The sequence below is a fragment of the Lepisosteus oculatus genome, chromosome 6 (genome assembly GCF_040954835.1).
Source record: "Lepisosteus oculatus isolate fLepOcu1 chromosome 6, fLepOcu1.hap2, whole genome shotgun sequence".
Lineage (NCBI taxonomy): Eukaryota > Metazoa > Chordata > Actinopteri > Semionotiformes > Lepisosteidae > Lepisosteus > Lepisosteus oculatus.
In genome coordinates, this window is record NC_090701.1 from 1912772 (window position 1) to 1932863 (window position 20092).

The 20092-nt window shown below is 40.4% G+C and overlaps 2 protein-coding genes and 1 long non-coding RNA gene across 5 annotated transcripts in view; 1 reads left to right on the forward strand and 2 right to left on the reverse strand.

The window, feature by feature from the left end:
- Positions 1–3000, reverse strand: part of hnf4g (hepatocyte nuclear factor 4, gamma) — a 28669-nt gene extending 25669 nt beyond the window's left edge. The window contains exon 1 of one of the 2 annotated variants that reach the window (XM_015354999.2): positions 2803–3000. In XM_015354999.2, the coding sequence (XP_015210485.1) occupies positions 2803–2839 (37 nt within the window). In that variant the 5' untranslated portion in view covers positions 2840–3000. Of the gene's footprint in view, positions 1–2561; positions 2582–2802 lie in introns of those variants that run through there. The other variant, XM_015355001.2, reaches the window with a different exon arrangement.
- A 1469-nt stretch (positions 3001–4469) lies between these two features.
- Positions 4470–13798, reverse strand: gpr141 (G protein-coupled receptor 141). 2 transcript variants are annotated; one of them, XM_015355002.2, is made up of 3 exons: positions 13440–13795; positions 12777–12829; positions 4470–8047 (listed from the first exon to the last, which is right to left on the reverse strand). In XM_015355002.2, the coding sequence occupies exons 2-3, from the start codon at positions 12797–12799 to the stop codon at positions 7111–7113; spliced, it is 960 nt and encodes a 319-aa protein (XP_015210488.2). In that variant the 5' UTR covers positions 12800–12829; positions 13440–13795; the 3' UTR covers positions 4470–7110. The 2 variants fall into 2 exon arrangements, with proteins under 2 accessions (XP_015210488.2, XP_015210489.2); XM_015355003.2 differs by lacking the exon at positions 12777–12829 and having other exon boundaries at positions 13440–13798.
- A 736-nt stretch (positions 13799–14534) lies between these two features.
- Positions 14535–20092, forward strand: part of LOC107078309 (uncharacterized) — a 99020-nt gene continuing 93462 nt past the window's right edge. The window contains exons 1-2 of the long non-coding RNA XR_011189842.1: positions 14535–15481; positions 19417–19513. This is a non-coding gene — a long non-coding RNA (uncharacterized lncRNA). The remainder of the gene's footprint in view (positions 15482–19416; positions 19514–20092) is intronic.

The window sequence follows — 20092 nt, forward strand, 5'->3', positions numbered from 1 at the left end:
TCCCAGCTACCAAGCCCTTGTGTTGAAGCCAAAACGCTGACTCTTTGAGGAACCAGCTGGATGAGATCCTTGGATCAATTCGCTACTGTGAACCAAACAACTGGGCTGAAAGGCCTCCTCTCGTTTGCAAATACTATTCTATATGATGTTATTTGAGTATATTGTACAATTCTGGCATTACATCCCCGGACTGAAGTCCTACAGTTTTACTATATATCCCCACTCAGTATAGTCTCAAAGCAATTCTTACAGCACTCAAAGAGACCCTGCAAGAACATTTGTCTTAGTGAAGACTAACTGACACAACAATAAAAACAGTATAGGAAATGCAACTTCACATGCTTTCCTGACTCTACCATCAATTTCTGTTTATGAAAATCCCCACTCGGTCCAAAATCTGCTGCCTTGTATAATATCTGGCACAATCTTGGAACTTCAAAACTACAGTGACAGTGCTTTTCTATCTATATATAATTTTTCTGCAAGGATAATCTTTCTGCAGAAAATGTATGTTGAGAAAAACAATAACTTAAAGGCATGTTTTCCCAAAATGGAAAAAAATCCAAACCTGCAAGGATATGCAAGCTTACTATTTTCTCAAGCGCAGCTGAAACAATGTACTGCACGGTACACTGAAAAACACTTCATACACGAGAAACAGAACACAAATGACTAAAAAAATAACAGCAAATAACTAAAAAAGCTTTGCAGCAAGAAAAACAGACATTTGCATTGAGTGAGTGAATATACTGTACAGGTGATTTCAGATTATTTTTTACTGTGCTGAAGGTAATGGATGTTCAGCAAACAGAGATACCATATCTGTTTTATTAGTATGCACAACACCCACTGAGTGCACTGCTATTTCTACACGGGAAAAAGCTGCCTTGAAATTATTTAGGCCCCATTCATGCAGTTTTTCATTGCCACAACATAGAGGAGATATATTTCTGGAACTATGATTGAGCCCTCAGTACTTCATAGCTGGTAACACAGTTCAACAGGTTCACTGTTATCTTTGATTTTGGGATCTCATTTGAATGAGTTTCCTTTTCTCAGTCATATGTTCCTAGAAAATCCAGATAAACTTAAATTTCATTTTCAACCTGAGAATAATGTAGGCATTATAAATTGTGATTATTCCAATAACTTAACTGGGTTTAGAGGACAAGATTGAGAAAGGTGCCCCTCATTATATATCAGATGAGGGTAAAAGTGTTACAGAGTTACAGTTCTAGGAGAGGGGTGTTGAAGTCATAAATGCATTTTTAATTCTGTCCTTTTCAGCAACAAGTGGTGAATATATTTCTTTAATAAATTAAGCAGCATTTTATTAGTTTTTAGCAACATCTCACATATAATCAAAGTATAGGTTTTACCTTACCACATCTATTCAGCAAATGATTCATAAACCTTTCATATTAAACTGCTGTGTAATGAAAAGCACATTCAGTCTATAGACAGTTACTAAAAACTAATATCTTTTTCCTTCCTTTGGCCCACAGTCAATATCATACATTGAAATGTAGTCCAACAGGAGATGTGCCCATCCAGACTTTTTTTGTATGGGAAAAAAAACAATTCCCTCATATCTGTAGAAACCAATGAGCTTTGTAAAACAGATCCACTTTGGAGACAAGTAGAAATGCTTGCATTTATATTGGGCTTTTACCCCATATAATCCCATAGTACTTTCCACACAGGAGAAGACCCACTTCATCCACCACCAAAGGGCGCAGTGACAGCCATACTGGACGAGGGAGAAACTGGACATCGGTAGGCAAATTCTGGGCCAGAGAAAGAACTCCACCTATTGGTCCACTGACATCACTTTAAGTAGCAGCCTGATTTCCTTAGTAGCTCTCCCTTCCCATAACTGACGAGGTCCGGCTTCTGAGAATCAGGCCGCAAGCTTCCAGGAACTTGTTCTTTGACACATTTTTTCGTGCAGCTCTTTCCCGAGCCAATCCACAGCTGTATTACTGTAGCTGCACGTACTGTAAGTGTTGGCAAATTCACCCTGGCCTCACCGGTATGAATTACGGTGCCCGGTCTGTATCTACAGGATCTAGACGATGGGATTTTGCCATTCATGAGTTTTTAAATGTTTCACTTCCTGCATTAAAACGCAAGGCCCTAATTAATGGCATTTAGAATGCAACACCTGAATTAGACAACTAACCTTCAAGAAGATTAATCAGCCCTCATTTACAAACAAGATCACTGGGATACAGGCTGTGGCTCCCTAACTTTCTTATCCTAACTGAGGACACAAATACCAACAATGATCGTTCTACATGGTGCAAAAACAAAAGATCTCAATGTCTGAACATGACCACCCGAGCGTTATTGTCCGCAGGACACGTACAGTAGCTTAATATGAAAAGCGCGCTGTGTGATAAATTGAGCCGGAGAAAAAAACAGTGATTCAATAATATACCGGCCGTCACTAGTTGAAAAACAAAAGCTATTATAGAGCTAATCTCGGAAGTAAACGGCAGTGTATCCAGACGTCAGCAAAGTTCTGCAGATACACCTGAAAGGAGTGCTTGTTTACTGACCTGTTTAGCTGAACTTTCCGTCCCCACGCCACGTGACACACCCACGAAGGTATTTCTAGGGCTTATTAAGCCTGTGCGCTTTCATTTTTAAAATAAATGGAGCCTAACCCTATCATCCCGCATTTAAACCTACGCCCTCCCCCCAAAAAACTATATGTACTCTAGTTTTAGAGGGGCATCTTGCGCCATTAAAGTTTTTTTTCTCTTTTCAAAACAGAAACAAACGGCTCGACGATTTTACCTTGTTTAAAGTCACTGGCTCTGCGCTCGCTCGGCATGGGTCATTCCTCTTCAGTGTGATCGAGATCTTCCACACTGCTGCCTGCCCGCCTGAGGTGGGTCCCAGACCTTCTCTCGCAGTGAGGTTTTTAGGTCGAGACTTTACCATATGGTATACAATTCTATGATAGAGACCCACTCGGTGGCGTCAGGGGGTGCCTGTCATTAAATCGATTTACTAAACAAACTGAAACTTGGGTGTGGATGTTAAACAGTAACTAGCTCCAATAAAAAAAGAGAGTAGAAAAAAACTTAAAAGCTTTGTCAACTGTATCTTGAAAAGGTATCTTTAAATCACATAGATTTAGAAGTTCAATCACCTTTTTCGTTATGTTATGAATCTAAAATCTGAATAATAAATTAAATCAAACAGGAATTAACGTGGCCAGTAACGAAAGGAAGTCGGGGCAGCTCAGTGCGTTTATTAGCAAGAGGCAAGTCAGCTTCAAGCTTTATATAAGAAGGTAACTAAACATTTTCAATAGGGCAAACATTATTAAACAACAACATTTTCAATGTGTGATATTTTACTCATTGTGTGATTTTGTCCACCTAAGAAGAAACACCAAAATTAAATGTAAATTTGCAGGGACATACCCGTTTTGTATCCTGAACTGTTTATTTGTATTTACAGTTCCTCACAACACTGGAGCCCAGAGTGCAATTCCTGGGGTGCAGTCTGCTTGGAGTTTGTATGGTCTTCCATGTTTGTGTGGGTTTACTCCAGGTGCTCCAGTTTCCTCCCACAGCTCAGACATACCGGCAGGTTAAATGTCTTCTGAGAAAACTGGTGTGTATGTTTGTCTCTGTGTGTCCTGTGATGGATTGGTGTCCCATCCAGGGTGTACCCCACCTTGTGCCTGTGCTTGCTAATTTAGGCTCCAGCACCCCTTGTGACCCTGTACTGGAGAAAGAAGTCAGAAAATGAACAGATCAGAAACACTAAATAATCAGGAAACGTTTTGTTTTTATGCTGCTCTTGTGGTAGAAAGGCATATCATCTTTCTGAATAATGGCAGCAAAGAAGGACTTAGATTATATGACCTCATTAGTCTTCTGTTTAAAGCAAAAGAGACCTCATCATACAGAGACTGTTTAAATGTCTGTGTGTTTAATGTAATGTTTGCTTGGTTTTCATCTTATGTATTCATTTATTTTACAAACCTAATTTGTTCATCCTGAGATTGCTATTGACCGAGGGAGAAAGCAATCACAGTACAGGCAAACGAGAAGGGCTACAGGAGAAAACATTTCAGGAAACACTGTGTACCTTTGATAGATTTTGCCTTGCTCTAATTTTTTACACTCAAGAAGTTATACATTAAAATGTCTTCCATAATAAAAGCTTCTGTCAAGAAGTAAAAACTAATATTGTTTGCAAGATTATTTTCATGAATTTTGATTTTATTTTAATTAAATCCCAAACAAAATCAATACAGTTTTAAGAGTTCACTTGTACTCTATTTTAAATAAACCGCGTAAATCAATTCATATTAATTTAGTATTTGAATTGTTAATGTATTTCTTCTCAAAAATGATATTTGTACTTTGAAGTAGGTATATTAAAGTATATGCTTTTGTTTAAAATATTTGCTGTTGGTCTTACAATTATAAATCGTAAAAAATGCATAAAATTGTAAACATCTTTAATTGAAGGAATAATACAAACATGCTTCTACAAACATATCTTCGTGTATTTAGTGCACATTCTTTATTGGAGAATCAACAACAGAAATTTTCAGGCTGATTTCCGGGTTGATAATTTGCATGAAAGCAGGCAGATGACCTTTAGAAGGGGATGCATTAGAACAGTATTTTGGAAAGAAGCTAAAAGAAGCTATCAGAAAATATTTGTGTTTGAAATCAACATCACTATTAACCATGCAATGTGCAGGTAGGGAGCATTAACTCAAAATTGGTTTGGGGAGCTACAGTACAACAACAGAGATCAGAGATCCTTGGTTTACTGATCTTACCTCTGCTGAAATTAGAAGTTCCAACTTCAAAATGCAGAGGGAAGAATATTTTTATTCACATCAGACTTTCTCAACAAATTAAAAAAGTCTAAAATAATTATATCCTTTGCCTGTGAATCATTCAAGTGACTGAACTAACCCTGCACTAACACACATCACTCTTCATGATACACAATACAAAGCAGTGTAGTTTCACAAAGACTATACTTTGCCACTATATAAAACTATAAAACTAAACTTAAACGTTATTTAGTTCATGTGTTTTAACCAATGTAATCTTCCTTTTATTTTGAATTAGCATAGTATTTTAATATACTCTTTTCTCAAAGGACCACTACCACAGTTCATTTTCAGTCTCTTTCCCTTTCAATAAATTCATCTTGGCTATTCTGATGTACCCAAACGTCTCCTGATGATGCTGACCGTGATATTCCAGATTACTATCATTACTGGCGATGCCTTGATGCGAGAGACAATCTGGGATAATTTTGGGAATTTACAGAGTTCCTTAAAGACTGCGTTTTTATTTTTTGTCGCCAGGTGGCACTGAGGCACTACAGCAGAAAAGCTTAAAGCTGTTAAGTGTGTAGTGTGCTGTGTGCTCCAAATGTTCATTTTATACTACAGAACCACCGCAGAATAAGTCCACCAATACGTTTTCAACACCTGTATTGTTCATAAAATATTCTACTTGTTTTAAATTAAGAGTCTTAAATTACCCGATAATCGTCTTAACAAAACTTGTTTACTGGCTGTCCGTGAAGCTATAGCTGTACCAGCGACAGTTTTGACTGTATCTATTCTCTAAAATGGACGGATTGTGTGTTAATGATTATGCGGAAACAGCAGATTGAAGTTTCAGTTTCCGTTTTTTTAAATTATTGAGACGGGACGTTTACTTTGGCAATAACGTCACTGAGGGTTGGAAAAAAAAACTATGGACAGTTTAAAACTTGCTTTTTGTGGCAATCAGTAATTCTTTAACGCTCTCCACACCCTTATCACTAGTGGACTCTAGTGTAGAGTTCATCTGTACACAGACGTTCAACATAATCAGCGGGGACGACTGCCACATAGAAGATAAGTCTCTTTAAAGTATTAAGCGTATTTTTTAAATTGAAAACACCATAAGAAAATGTTCATATAAATCGAACATGCAGCTATATTAATCCATAAAAGCAGTGCCTGAAAATTAATAACATAGGTAACAATCTGTATTTTAGGTCTCTAAATGAGGCCACAAGGTGGCAGTATAAGTATATAAAGTAGTGAAGTAGAATTAGGGTGCTGTTTTTGAACCAACGTTTCCTTTTCATGTAGACTGATTTTAATACATATGTTTGGTAAAAGCTAAAACAATAACCTCAACTTACAATTTTTATGGCATTATAAAATCCTATGCCATTGGCTAAAAGGCTCCAAAGAAGGGAAAATTCATTGTCCACATACACTATATATTTTCTTTCCCTGAATACTTTCCAATTTGTTTCTCAAGTAAACAGATATGTGATCATCAAAAAATAACTGAAATCAAAGTCGACTGGGTACTCAAGTTACTTACCTTTGATAAGTGAGATACTGAAATTGTAAAGACAGTCACTCAGACATCCCTAAGTTAATTGTGAGTCGAAGAATTAGACAAAACTTTAAGATTTTCTGATGATTCTAGCCTTCACCAGTTCCAGCTTGTGAATATTGAAGCTGAATGGCTTTTGATCTCCGGGCAGCATGTCGGCTCAGGGGTGAGCCCTGCTTCCTCACTGAGCTGGGGCCCTGGGTTCAACTCTTGGAAAGTACTGACTAATTGGCCATGACCCCTGGACCACAATAAAATGATCTCATGGCACTTGTGTGACGAGTTGGACTGTCAACCACTGTCCTGGCTAAACACTACCTTGGGCTTGTAAAATTCTGACCTTCCTCAAATGCCTTCTTAATTCAACTGCTGGCACGGCATCTCAGTTCACTACCTGCTCCCCTGAGCATCACCCGGGGGGGCTGCGCCTCCGTGGATGAGCTGCCCAAAGTGGGTCCCCCATTATATGTACAGCACTGTGACAGGAAATGACATTATTCTGTAAACAAACACGAGAGCCTGACCAATGGAATCAAAAGGTCAAATTCGAAAAACCAGAGGTCCAAGCAGTAACACTCTATTCAGTAATTTACTGATTCAGTTCAATTTGTTTTACATTCAGTAGCCCACTTGCAACAGAGCCATGGGTTTAGCAAGTAAAGAGTGGCAATTAAATTCTTCGTAGAAGACAATATAGCACATCCATTCACACATCCATTCAGCAGCATGGAAGGAAGCTCTTGAGTTTACTACACGCGCTGTCGCAGGCAATGCAAGAGGCTTTTCCTGCAAAGGTTAGCAAGTCAAAGCAGCTGAGAGCCGTCAGGGCAAGAAAGACTTCGTTCTGCCAGTGAAGGTCCATTTTTTCATCCTCGTTATTCTGTTTTACTAAGTAATAGATCCTAAAGACATGATATGGAACAAAACATACAAACATCACCATGACAAACGCAAAACTTTTAACCTGTGCCCAGAACTCCTGGTAGGAGGAACACTCACTCCTGTATCTTCTCAGGATTTTCCAAAAGATATACATCTGGAATCCCTTCAGTCCAGACGCAACTAACACGACAATGATAATGATCACGTAGTTCAGTACAACCACGTAAGTCTCCTTCAGCTCACTTTCAAAACGGAAGCACTGGGATGAAGTATAGTTTCCAGAATTTCCGTACTTGGTAATGTAAATGGGCAGCACGATCACCAGCATGATTCCCCAGACCCCTGCGCTGGCCCACAGGGCGTGAAGCTTCCTGTAGAATTCCACCTTGTCCCTCTTCAGGTAGAAGGACCGGTATCGGACCACCAGGATCGCCACGTAGAAGACAAACGCGATGTACATGTGGGCGTGGATCATGGCGCTGACCAGCTTGCAGAAGAAGGGGCCCAGATCCCAAGTGTCCGTGACATAGTAATGGATGCGGAAGGGCACCGTCAGCAGGAAGATGATATGCACCACAATGAGATTAAGCACGGCGGTCGTCGTCACGGACCGTATGTTCGACTTCAGGACGCAGATCACCAGTCCAATGCTCACGCTGCCACCCAGGAGGACGCAGCTGTAAATCGTGATCAACGCCACCCTGAGGGGCCAGTACTTGGCATCTGTCGTGTTATTTGCAACGCCATTCAGTGACACGTCCATTTGTCTCTCCCTAGAAAATAAAAAAGGGTGGATCAGAGCAGCCGACATCTTTTGCTTTCACATCTGCAGCTCCTCTTGTCGCCTTCTCATGAAGTGCTTTCAGCTAAAAAAGGTTAGGTGACTTTAATGTTCCCTGAAACGGACGATCCAAGCAAGTCAAGTATATTTGAGCTTTGTATTAAGGTCTCCAAAACTCCGTAAAGATAATATTGATGCACGGCGCCAACCTAAAAAATCTCCTCTCACTACCATCCTTGGAACCCTCTCTGCTTCCCCCTGGATCCCCAAGACTGGCCAGGTCAGCTCTACTCAACACCTGCTCCTTGACCAATAAGGCTCTTTTTATATGTCACTTTATTACAGATAAAAAACTGGACTTTCTCTGCTGAACCGAAACCTGGCACAGACAAAACGATGGTCTCCTGTTGAACCTAGTCCCTCCAGAGGTTGGGTTGTTTGACTTCCCACACCTCTCAGGCAGAGGTGGGGGCATCATAGTTATTTACAATCTTCTTTACAACTAAAGTCCTGTTACTGTACCTCTTCATCTTCTTTTGAGTGTCTTGTTTTAAATGCCCCTGTTCCCCATTCTACTATCATTGTCTATAGACCACCCAAACCTAACGAAGCCTTTTTCAGGTGAGTTTGCCGATTTACTTTCATTTTTATGCCTTAGATTTCAGAGGATCCTTATTCTTGGGGACTTTAATATACACATTTACTAAAGGTCTTCCAGTTTGACTAATGATTTCCTAGCTCTGTTAGGATGCTTTGATCTAACTCAGTTTGTTCATAACCCTACACATAACAAAGTACAAACTCATGCTTAATCATTGCAAGTGGCTCTTTTGTCTCCCACTACTCTTCCCTTGATCTAAGCCTCTCTGACCACTTAGCTATTCTTTTCAACCTGGAATTACCTGTTTCTAACACTTCCCCCTCACACTGTATATTTCCGCAACTGGCGATCAATTGATCAGCCTAGGTTCACGTATTCTGTTCTGTTCTCCTTATCTCGCTTCTCTTCCTTAGATCCTCTAGAGGATAAAATACATGTGATTAATAGTGCTCTTTTATTTGCCCTTTGCTCCTCGAAAAACTCGCACCATCTCTTTTTCTAGCTCTGTCCCCTGGTACACATCTGCGATCTATGAAGGCAGTCTCTCGGAAACTAGAGCATAGGTGGCATTTTTCTGGCCTAAATGTACATTATCAAGCTTGGAAAGATTACTTGTCTGAATATAAGGATACAATAGAGTCTGCTAGATCCATCTACTTCTCTCACATCATTGAAAACAACCATAACAACCCCAGACATCTTTTCTCCACCATCAACAGACTGCTCAAGCCAAACTGCCCCACCACATTACCTCGCTCATCGCAACTTTGCAACTCATTCTTAGACTTCTGTAGCTCCAAGATTGACATCATCCGGCATCACATTCTCTCCACAACATATATCATTCGCACACCTTCTCCCTGCTTGTCGAACTTTTCTGGTTCCCTTCTCTCCAACTCTCCTCTTGACTCTGCATCCCCCCTTAAACTAGTTTCACACATGAAATCCACCACCTGTATATTAGATCAGGTTCCCACCACTTTATTTCAGTCCTGTTTTACTTCTCTCTGCCCCGTTGTCCTCAATATAATAAATGAATCCTTGAGCACTGGTGTTGTACCAACAGTCCTCAAAACTGCTGCCATTACCCCCATGCCAAAAAAAACTAACATGGCTGTCAACAATCTTAACAATTTTCGCCCCATCTCCAACTTACCCTTTCTTGCAAAAATTCTGGAACTCGCTGTCACATTTCAATTACATAACCACCTCATGACAAATAATCTTTTCAAACCCCTCCAATCTGGCTTCCAGCAACTTCATAGCACAGAAACTGCCCTGGTCAAAGTTACTAATGATCTTCTAATGAGCTTCTGATTCTGTTTCTCTTTCTATCCTCATTCTCCTTGATCTCAGTTCTGCTTTCAACACTGTTAACCACGACATTTTATTTTCTCATCTTGAGACTGTTTGGAGTTTCTGAAGTGCTCTTAAATGGTTCTTATCTCACTGATCACTGTCACTTTGTCCCTCTTGACGGATTTAGGTCTGAAATTGGACTTAAGTCTGGTGTTCCTCAGGGCTCAATACTGGGTCCCCTACTTTTCAGCATTTACATGTTTCCACTTGGTCAGCTTTTAAGATAACACGGACTCAACTATCATTTCTATCATACTCAAATATACATCTACAGTCTAAATTGAAAAACCTTTGGGTGATATTTCATTCAGGCTTAACATTCAACCCACATGTGCAGCATATTGTTAAAACATCTTTCTATCACCTCAGAAAGACTACACCCTATGTTATCACTAACTGTGGCTAAAGAGCTGATCAACACATTTGTGTTTTCCCGAATTGACTACTGTAATGCTCTACTCGCTGGGGTATCTAAATCCACATTGAACAAACTCCATTATGTCCACAATTTGTCAACCAGAATCCTGACCAAGCATAGTGCAAGTGATCACATTACTCCTATCCTGGAGTTCTTGCACTGGCTTCCTGTCACGTTTCTTGTCGACTTCAAAATCCTCATGCTCACCTATAAGGCTCTGGATGGCTTGGCACCTCAGTACCTGTCTGGGCTATTATTGCCCTACTCCCCATCTTGCAACCTTCATTCTTCTAATTCTGGTCTCCTAACTGTCCCCCAAGCCCGTCTACACTCTATGGGTGACAGGGCCTTCTCCTGTCATCCCCATAAGCTCTGGAACTCTCTCCCCAAGGATATTAGAGAGTCACCTTCTCTAAACTCCTTCAAATCCAGACTCAAAACATTCTTCTTTAGAAGAGCCTTTACTTCACTGGTTCCATTCTTAACCCCTCTGCTCCTACTGTATTTAGTACCACTATCTACTGTCTCCTCGGCGTATTTTCATCGTGTTTAACTTGTGTATTTTTTATTGTTCATTTTTAATTGTTGTTGTTGCTGTTGTCATTCTGTAAATAAAATAATATTATCATTACTTTTTTTGTCACTAAAGGGCATTTGTCAGTAATAAACTGTAAAGGAAAATCCTTTATAAAAATTTAATTAGGACAATAATTAGTTAAATTGTTTAAACATTTTCATCAGAACACTAACCAGAAGACACCTGGCTCTCCAGGAACTGAGTCTGAGGCTCCTAATTAAGTCATCACACACTTTCAGTGGCTCAGAAGGAAACACACACATGGCTACTATACCTAAAGTCTTATCATCATTTCCATGAAACACAGGATTGTGGTTCACCTTTCATCAGAGCAGTGCCTTTACAACAAAGGGACTCTTGAGCTGGGAGAAAACCCCTAGCGTGAAGTACAGGGCCCATATGTTTCATCTCTCTTAAACAGTTTACAGGTCTCCTACTGCAGCTAGCAACAAAGATTTATAGTTGAAAGTGTGGAATAACTGTGGGCAGCGCAGTGGTGCAGTGGCTAGCACTGCTGCCTCACAATTCCAGTGGTGCTCGTATACTTTCCCCAGGTTCACATGAGGTTCCTCCAGGAGCCTTTTACAGTCTAGTGTCCCCGTCACAATACTGGGGCATTAGGATCCACACAGACCGCAGGGCGAGTGCTCCCTGCTGGCCCCACTAACACCTTAGCTTTCCCAGGAGGTCTCCCATCCGGGTACTGACCAGGCTAACTTCTCCTACCTAGCTTCAGTGGGGTGCAGGGTGATACGGCTGCTGGCACAGCAACCTCCAGGTGCTCTGGTTTCCTACCACAGTTCAGGGACTTACTGGTAGGTTAATTGGCCCTGGTGTGAGTGTCTGTCTGCCATGCTACAGTCATTCCGTCCAGGGTGTATCTGCATGCTGGGATAGTCCCCGCTCCCCAGCAACCCAATATTTCATCAAGAAAATGGACGGATAGGTGGAGAATAACCCCAATGTTTTTCTCTCTTCATAAAAAACAACTTAAAGTTACCCTGCTGCTAATCAAAGTCTACCTTAGGAGGTAGCATGTGTGCAAAGAAAATTCAAGTGTTTTACGCGCATCTTATCACTGTTGCTAAGTCTTCTTGTTGGTGGAGATAAAGGTACATTGTTACCCAGTTGTCACATAATTGATAAAGAGCACAAAATGTAAAACAGATTTTTCAGTTTTAAAGTCTTTGGAATCCCGATGTACGTAAGATATATCTGACTTAAATTAACTAATCATCTATTAGTTTATTGTAAGGATTACGAATCTAAAAGAAAATCAGTTTATTCCATTTTTAACGAGATCCACTGTAAAAAATCTATATCCAGCTCATTCTTGACACACTGCTGTAGGTGATTGGTACATGTACGTCAAGATCCTCCAGCAAAGCTAAAAATACAAATATAGGAAGACTTGATTCCACCCCAGTACTGTCTCTTGTAGTAATATATACATTTTTATAGAATGTGTTAGGACAAAACAAGAAAGGAAATAAAGGAACGAATAAAAAGCAAACATTTTGCTTTATCGAAATCATTACATCATCATTCAAATTACCAGCACTTCTGTACAAGGCAGTCGTACGCCGCGCTGTAGAACAAAACTGCGACCTTTAATTTCTACATACAGACCAGCGCCTCAGTGGTAGAATGAATTTTAAACTCCAGACAGATGCAAGGGGGTTAAAGGTGGATCCAAGCTCGATATTCGTTTGATATTCACGACTGTGAAGCTTAATGCCTGTGTTCCCCAACGCAAACATACTTACAAGTGAAGCGAGCGGCTCTCCATAAACGCTCTCCAAACCCAGGAAAACAGCAGCTAAAAGGGAAGATCTCAGTTACTCTTTCATTTGCCTATTCAACACCGCCCCTTATAAAAATGGCATGTAGTTATTGGCCAGGTCATTTTACACGTCTGGCTTTAAAGTTTTGCTTTATATCTATCTAATAATTATTTCTGTTACACCTGTCTCTGTATTACTCTGTAGTACTGTATGAAGGAAACCTCGAGTTTCACTTAACGTGATGTCTGTTAGAACAGCACAATTTGAAAAACATTACATTTCTATAAACGTCTGGTTATCGTCGTTCCACATTAAATTAATATATCGGAATGAAATTAATGTTAACGGGGCATTTCATGTTAATAAATTGACACTGGATACTTCTTTACAGTTCCCGGCGTTTTCCAAGACTTTTCTTGAGCCGTCATAAACCCTATTTAAAAATGTAACACGCAGTGTGTGAATAGACAAAACATAACATATATTATATCTAACATTCTGCACAGCGTTCCCCCAACAAGGACTAGACCGAAAACACATCTCCGAAAAACACTAAGAAAGAGAAGACAAACCATCTCAACAACAAAAAAAGTATTTTACAAATTCTAGGAGACATACACTGTACGACAATGCACAGCCCCCTACCTCTGCACAAGGACGTCGTTCTTCACTCAGCCTCGCTGCAGAATAACTAAAAGTCTGTTTACTTCCATGGGACACAGACCTGCCCAGAGGTGCCTGTCTGTGCGCAAAAACAAGTACAGGTATGTGACATTGCGTCTGTCGGTGAAGTTTGGCATCGGCACGCCTGTCAGCTCTGCTCCAAGCACAACTGAGATGGGTTACACTGACTGCGGAGCACAGACCACAGGGCGGATGTTCGCCCGTTATGCCTCCCTTCTGCTGTTACCGCAATATCCGTTTTTACGGAACAGGGTTGCTAGCCTTGTGCCCAACCTCCAACACGGAGGACCCACGGCGCAAGACGTGGGACACGAACCCACTACCCTGAGATGACGAGTCTCATGCTCTACCTAGAGGGGGCCCCAAGACCACAGGAAGATCCCCTAAATTTAAAACATCGGAGATTTGCCTACGCAAACGGCGATGGAAAGGGATTTACAACTTCACTGTTTTATAAACTGTACTTTAATACGGGATTAAACAGCAATCAATAGTACTGAAGTGCAAAGGTGGCTATAATTTTAGAAAAATGTCGGGGTATAACATTGATGACTTGGCCGAAACAAATGAGTTTGACAAACAAGTATCCTCCGTGTCTTCTGTCAACTTCTGGGTTCACTTTGAGAAGCCAAGCTACTGTATGCAGCTGGTAACTAAACAGCGCTTGAGAGTGACGGATGTAGATTGCAACATGGTTAGTGCAAGCTCAGATATTGCTGCATGTGAAGCTAGATTGCTACATTTTCAATGAAAAAACAGCAATACTACAGAACTAGAAAAAAAATCAAACAGTTTGCGGCATCAACCACGATTTAAATTGATGTGTACATTATGGTATTCAACACTATGTCAGTTTTATAAATTGGACAACATGCTTTGAAATTAACATGCTTAAAAACTAATATTGATGACACTAAAGTGTGGTCTTGTCACACTTGGTTTATTTCTGACCCAGTTTCAGACCAGTTTGGCTTTTGAAGCCAGGAACATCAGTAAAGTGCTTGTTTTCCCCTTAACCATATTGGTTATATTTATTCTTGTCTCACCAAGCAGAGATCAGGTCTGCTCTTAACAAGCCACAATATGTCAATAATCCAGCCATTGAAATTTAAACTTAATTGTACAATCATATTACACCAGTCCTAGAAACTCTACACTGGCTTCCACTGGAACTCAGGCTAAAATTTTAAATCTTATTTCTCACTTTGGGTTAGTGTCGCAGGATGTGGGCCATTGAGGCAGTCACAGGCTGGGATTGATTAGGTTATGTTGATTTCCAGGATGATGTCAATGTTGCCTCTCACTAAAGGGGGTCGACTGCAGTTGTCCCAATGAAAACCGTCTAGCAGGTGCAGTCAGTAACAACAGTCACACCCAGGTCGTTCAGGGAGCAATTCGGTATCGAGACTTGGAGATGTGAGGAGTCGCTGAGCCAGTTTTAGCCAGACCAAGGGAGGAAGAGGGAGAGCCAGAGAGTGAAGAATGAACTGATAGGGTCCCATGACACCTAGCCTGGCACTCCCACACCCCTCAAACAACACAAGCTTCCTCCTGGAAAAATACTGGGCAAACCTGATTCTGACAGGGACAGTGGAAAACCCCCTGAAAGGGATTGGCTAAGGAGTGGGATAAAAAAGACCTGAGACAGAACAGAGGGGGCTCACGATTCCCACCAGACCCTGGAGACAACACAGGCAGCAGAAGAGAAGCTGCAGAGTGCGAGACCACAGAGGAACTGTGCAGAGACTTCTAACACCTGAAGGCAAGGAACTACTGGTTCAGTAACTGACGACCACGGGAGACATAGGCATTGGAAAAAAGGTACTGTACAGAGACTTTTAACACCTGAAGACAAGGAACAAGGAAACTGGCACAGCTAGCCAATTCAAACTGAGGGGAATGTAATACAGCCTGCAGAGGATTTCTATATTACCTGAACGGAGACTGGGTAAATAGGATTGGGCGATACCCCTCTCCTCCAAGTGGGCCATCAGAGACTACAGGTACTAAGTAGAAACGTTCGAGTGGCCTCTCTTCAGTATTTTACAGGAAAGACTGCTGCTCCTCTGTATTCATTATGACCATGGGAAGGACCTTTTGTTGCTGCGAATGCTGTTTTCGTTGTGTTGTTGGGTGATAGTGAATGTGAATGTTGTTCAAAGATAAAAAGGGCACTTATACAATACAAATGCTTGTCGCTGGTCTGTGTGTGCATTGGTGATTCTGGGAGATAAACAGGACCTGTGGTAATGTAGAGGGGCCCTAGCACCCCGTTTGTATTGCTAGGTGGCGTAGTCGTACACGAGGCAGGAACATTCCTCGCAAAAACTGTTGCTCAGTAAACTTTTTAAACATGTTTGGAATAACAATGTTTATTTAAAATGTACAAGATTTAACATGTTTTACTCATCTGGATGCCTTTGCCAAAGTGTTCTGGAAGCAGTGTGAAAAACCCATAGAACACCCTCATCAGAGGGAGAGACATACTTTAATTAATTACTTTAATTACTTGAATTGATTTGATCTTTCAGTGCAATATTAAATAGCATACAGGTCACCATTTTTTTAAATGTCACTTACTGTATACAGTATGTAAACTTCTCACAGAAGACCCAGATAACTGTGAACTGAACTGTGAGGCCATAGAGTGCTCTTTCCTTTTTTTAATGTACTGTCAGAACTTCAGGATGTTACAAAACTTCTGAATGAAGACCAATCGCAGTGAATATTCCTTTACATTCATAAAAACTGAGGGATTGTAAATATATGAGCAACAACTTGTTACACTTAAGTAGCATAATACTACACGTCTTAATGTAACTACAATAAGTGTTTTGCCCTCCAGTGTGCTCAGCAGTAGTGAGACATGCATTGTTACCAAAATCACTATCTGTGCTGGGAATGGATACAGACATTCCAAGGCTAGTGACATGAAAAAGAGGAGGTAGTTTCAGAGGATCAGCCTCTATAGATGCATACAACAACAGCAAAACATTATGTACACAGTATGGTACTCAATATATTTAGAAAATCCAGATTTACAATGAGGCATGTTTTTTGGGGATTTTAATTAAGACAGCCTTCTCTACCAAATGGCCTTCTTCTTGACTGAAACCTTGTTATAAATGTTATCACATTCTTTTGTAGTACTTTGATGGCTTGTAACAATCAATATTTATGTCCCACTAAATTCAAGTATTGGCAAACATTCATTTAGTATTTGCTAGTTTGAGCCTACTGACAGGCCTCTAGACATTATCCTGAGTGAAAAAACAGGCACCTCCACGCAGTGGAAAGAGGATAATGGGGGCTGTGGAGTGCAGAGGGCATTGCAGTTGTTTCTTTACAATTTTTCATAAATGGGCATCTATACCCACAGCACGGTAAAAGAGATGTGAAAGTCTTTTGTCTTAGAATGCCTTGCCACGTAATGATGCCAACCCCTCTTTCATTTCTGGCATGAATAGGGTGAGTGAGTACACTGTATGCAAACAGGAGAATACATATGAATAATTGCCATGGTTCATTTTAAACAACACCATTGAATTTACCACATTTATCCAATGTTTATACTATGGGTGCACTGTGTTTTTCCATTTTGTCATATTGTGTACTGTGAATTAAGGAATTTTGTTATGAAGGTACTGCTCATATTGTTCATAAAAATAACAGGCCTCAACAGTTGATGGAAATCTACTGGACTTAACCCCTTGAACAATTACTCAGATGTTTTTCCTTTGTGTGACTTAAATCCTATTATTGTTTTTTAAAACAGAATTAAAAACAACCAACCCTCTTGCCAACTCCACTTCAGTGATATCCTCTCAGAATTTCCACCATAGTACCCCTAAGGTAACGTCAGATAATTGCTATAGGATTATCTGCAGGATAAAAGTACAGTGCAAAAAAGATTTGACTTGAGCCTTAAGTACCGGAAAGAACAAAATTCCCCCTTTTTTTCTTACAATAGGATATTGTATCAGCAGCAGCACTCCAAGCCTACAAACCCACCTCCCAGCACTGCACTGCGCATCTGAGCAGTAGAACACTTGATATCAATACTGGTGTGCCAAAGCAGGACAGGTTCTTGTCAAGAGAAGGAATGCAGGGGCTCCCAATGCAGCACCGGCGCCTCTTCAGCTGCAGGGAGATCACCCAACGAAATTCGTTTCTGCGGCTGTAAGAAGCCAAGATGGAGTTTAGCTTTTACCGGGCCTTGCCCCGTCTGCATGCCCGCTGGTGGAGCCCTTCGGAGGTTGGCCCTTCGGCAGGCCCGCAGGTGCGCAGGGCGCTCCGAAGCTGGCCGGTCGGCTCCCCCTTCTCTGCCTGGACATGTAGTTATGATTTAACTGGAATCACAGAACCAGAGTGACAGTGAGAAATACATTAGTGGATAGACTGCATTCTGAAGAGACAGGAAAGATGGAAAAGGTTGAGCTGTAGGACTATACATCAAAAAGACTACTTAGGCACAGGAAAGAAACCTGCAGTAGATGAATACGAAGGTCTCAAAATGTCTTTGGGTAATAGTTATGAAAAGGTCATAGTAGTCAAGGAGTAATAAAGGGAAAACTTTAGATGATGAAATTGGAATGGGTAATGTATTAAATTAATATTTCACTAAGGTATTTACCAAGTAAGTAATTGAAATATGCTCCGGGCTACGCAAAGAGTAAGTTCAGTATTAAATAGTATTATCATGTAAGAGGAAGAATTGTTACAGGTATTAGAAGCACTTAAGCAAATCTCCTGGGCCCAGTAGCATTCTACCAATTATACTTAAGTGAATGAGATTTTTTTTCAATCGAACATAAGCCAAACTCTTTCAGCAGGCATTCAAGACAGGGGTAACACCCATCTATCCCCTCATCCCTCTTATCCAATACAGGAGCCAATCCCAGCAAGAAAAAGTCACGAGGCAGGAAACACCCTGGATGGGATGCTAGTCCGTCACAGGGCACACACAGACACAAACACACAAACCCACACCAGGGCCAATTTTCCAACAAGCCAGTTGACCTACCAGTATGTCTTTGGCCTGTGGGCAGAAGCCAGAGCACACAAGGGAAACTGAGTTGAACACGGAGAAAACATGCAAACTCCACACAGATAGTTAGTTTTGAACCCTACTCTACAGTTCAATTTCTTATTTCATCCTCTTAACACAGCAGCATGTAACAGGCATTATAAATATAACACCTGCTGCCCTGCTAAGGTGTCACGTATCACGTGCATCTAAATGCAAAGTACTTCAACTGGAACCAATTTGAGTGCCAGATCTATCTGTTGATTTTTTGGATGACCTTGCTGCTGTCTGATTTTGTTCCACAGTATATTTAAGCTTCCCAGTTGAGCATGAAAAATACATATTTTATTATCACCAGAACTGCATCACGAACAAAGAAACCACTGGAAGAAAAGGATTTCTTAATTCACTGTGTGGTCTTGCTCTACTATTATTGGAATATGAGATAGATTCCCCATACAAATACAATATGTCGCTGATTGTTTTTTCTGTGAAAGTGTGAAACTTTTAAAACATTAAGAAAAATTGATGATGGAAACAGGCCATTCATCCCATCACTACTTGTTAATTACTTGTTAAGACAGGGCATCAATAGGTTTTCTCAGCCTTCAAAAAAATGTAAAATAAATAAAATAATGAAAAGAAGACATTTGTACCGTAGTATTTCAATACCGACAGCCCTAAAGAGGCTTCTTATAATGTTTACAGTTTTAAAAATGTGTTTTTATACTTTTTTTGGTGCAGAATTCTGTTTTTTTATGGGCTTACAGTAACTCATCATAAAAAAAGTTTAGCAAAATAAAAAAAACTGCGCTTGCCTGCTATAGAGAGGAGGGCTTTAGTTTGTATGGTCAGAATGCGCTGAGTGACAGCTATTTTAACCTATTAAATTAGCTTTTTTTATACCGGTAGCTATAAAAGCCCTGGATCGGCGTCTGGCGGCCATTTTGGTTTTTCAAATTCGCGGGATCTCGCAGTGTGAACAGTCAAGTGAACGAACTTGATCAAGGTAAGGTAAAATGCATTTTATATATTTTAGCGAATTTTTTGCTTTTGCGCTTGTATTTTGCTGACCGATAAATGCTAAATATTTTCCTGCTTCTCTTAACGTAAATGCCAGATAAGTTTAAACATCAAAAAGGGGGTTATTTGCTTTATGCTGGTATATCCAATTACGAAACGAAGTCCTGAAAAGCTCAGGTTGCCTTTTGTTACGTACAGTATAGTACGTGATGGTGTTTTGATTTTTTATGGTAGAAATTTGTGTAATTAAACCGATGCGCAGTTTGTGTGATGTAGGCCTGCCAAGAGTACACTATTAATTTGTTTGTTACAAAACAGTTTCACTGAAGTGAAAACAAACTTAGTGTTTTCCTCCGAGGTCGGGGAATATTGGATATCAACTGTATTTGCAACATTTTGAGAAACGATTCAAAAAGTTTTTTTTGGTAACGAGAAGGATACCGTTGAAAACAAATACACGCTTAGTCGTATATATTTAGCAGGATTTATACTGTTTTTATTCCCTTCTCATGATCTCTGCCTTTTTACAACCCTATCCCCGAGTGGTTTTAAAAACTCCTCGGGA

What these genes read in the sequence shown, in the direction of transcription:
- gpr141 (XM_015355002.2), bottom strand. Translation starts at nt 12,799, where the DNA reads ATGGAGAGCCGCTCGCTTCACTT. An exon ending in GAGAGCCGCTCGCTTCACTT is followed by an intron (nt 8,048 to 12,776) that starts GTAAGTATGTTT and finishes TTTATTTTCTAG; the next exon opens with GGAGAGACAAATGGACGTGT.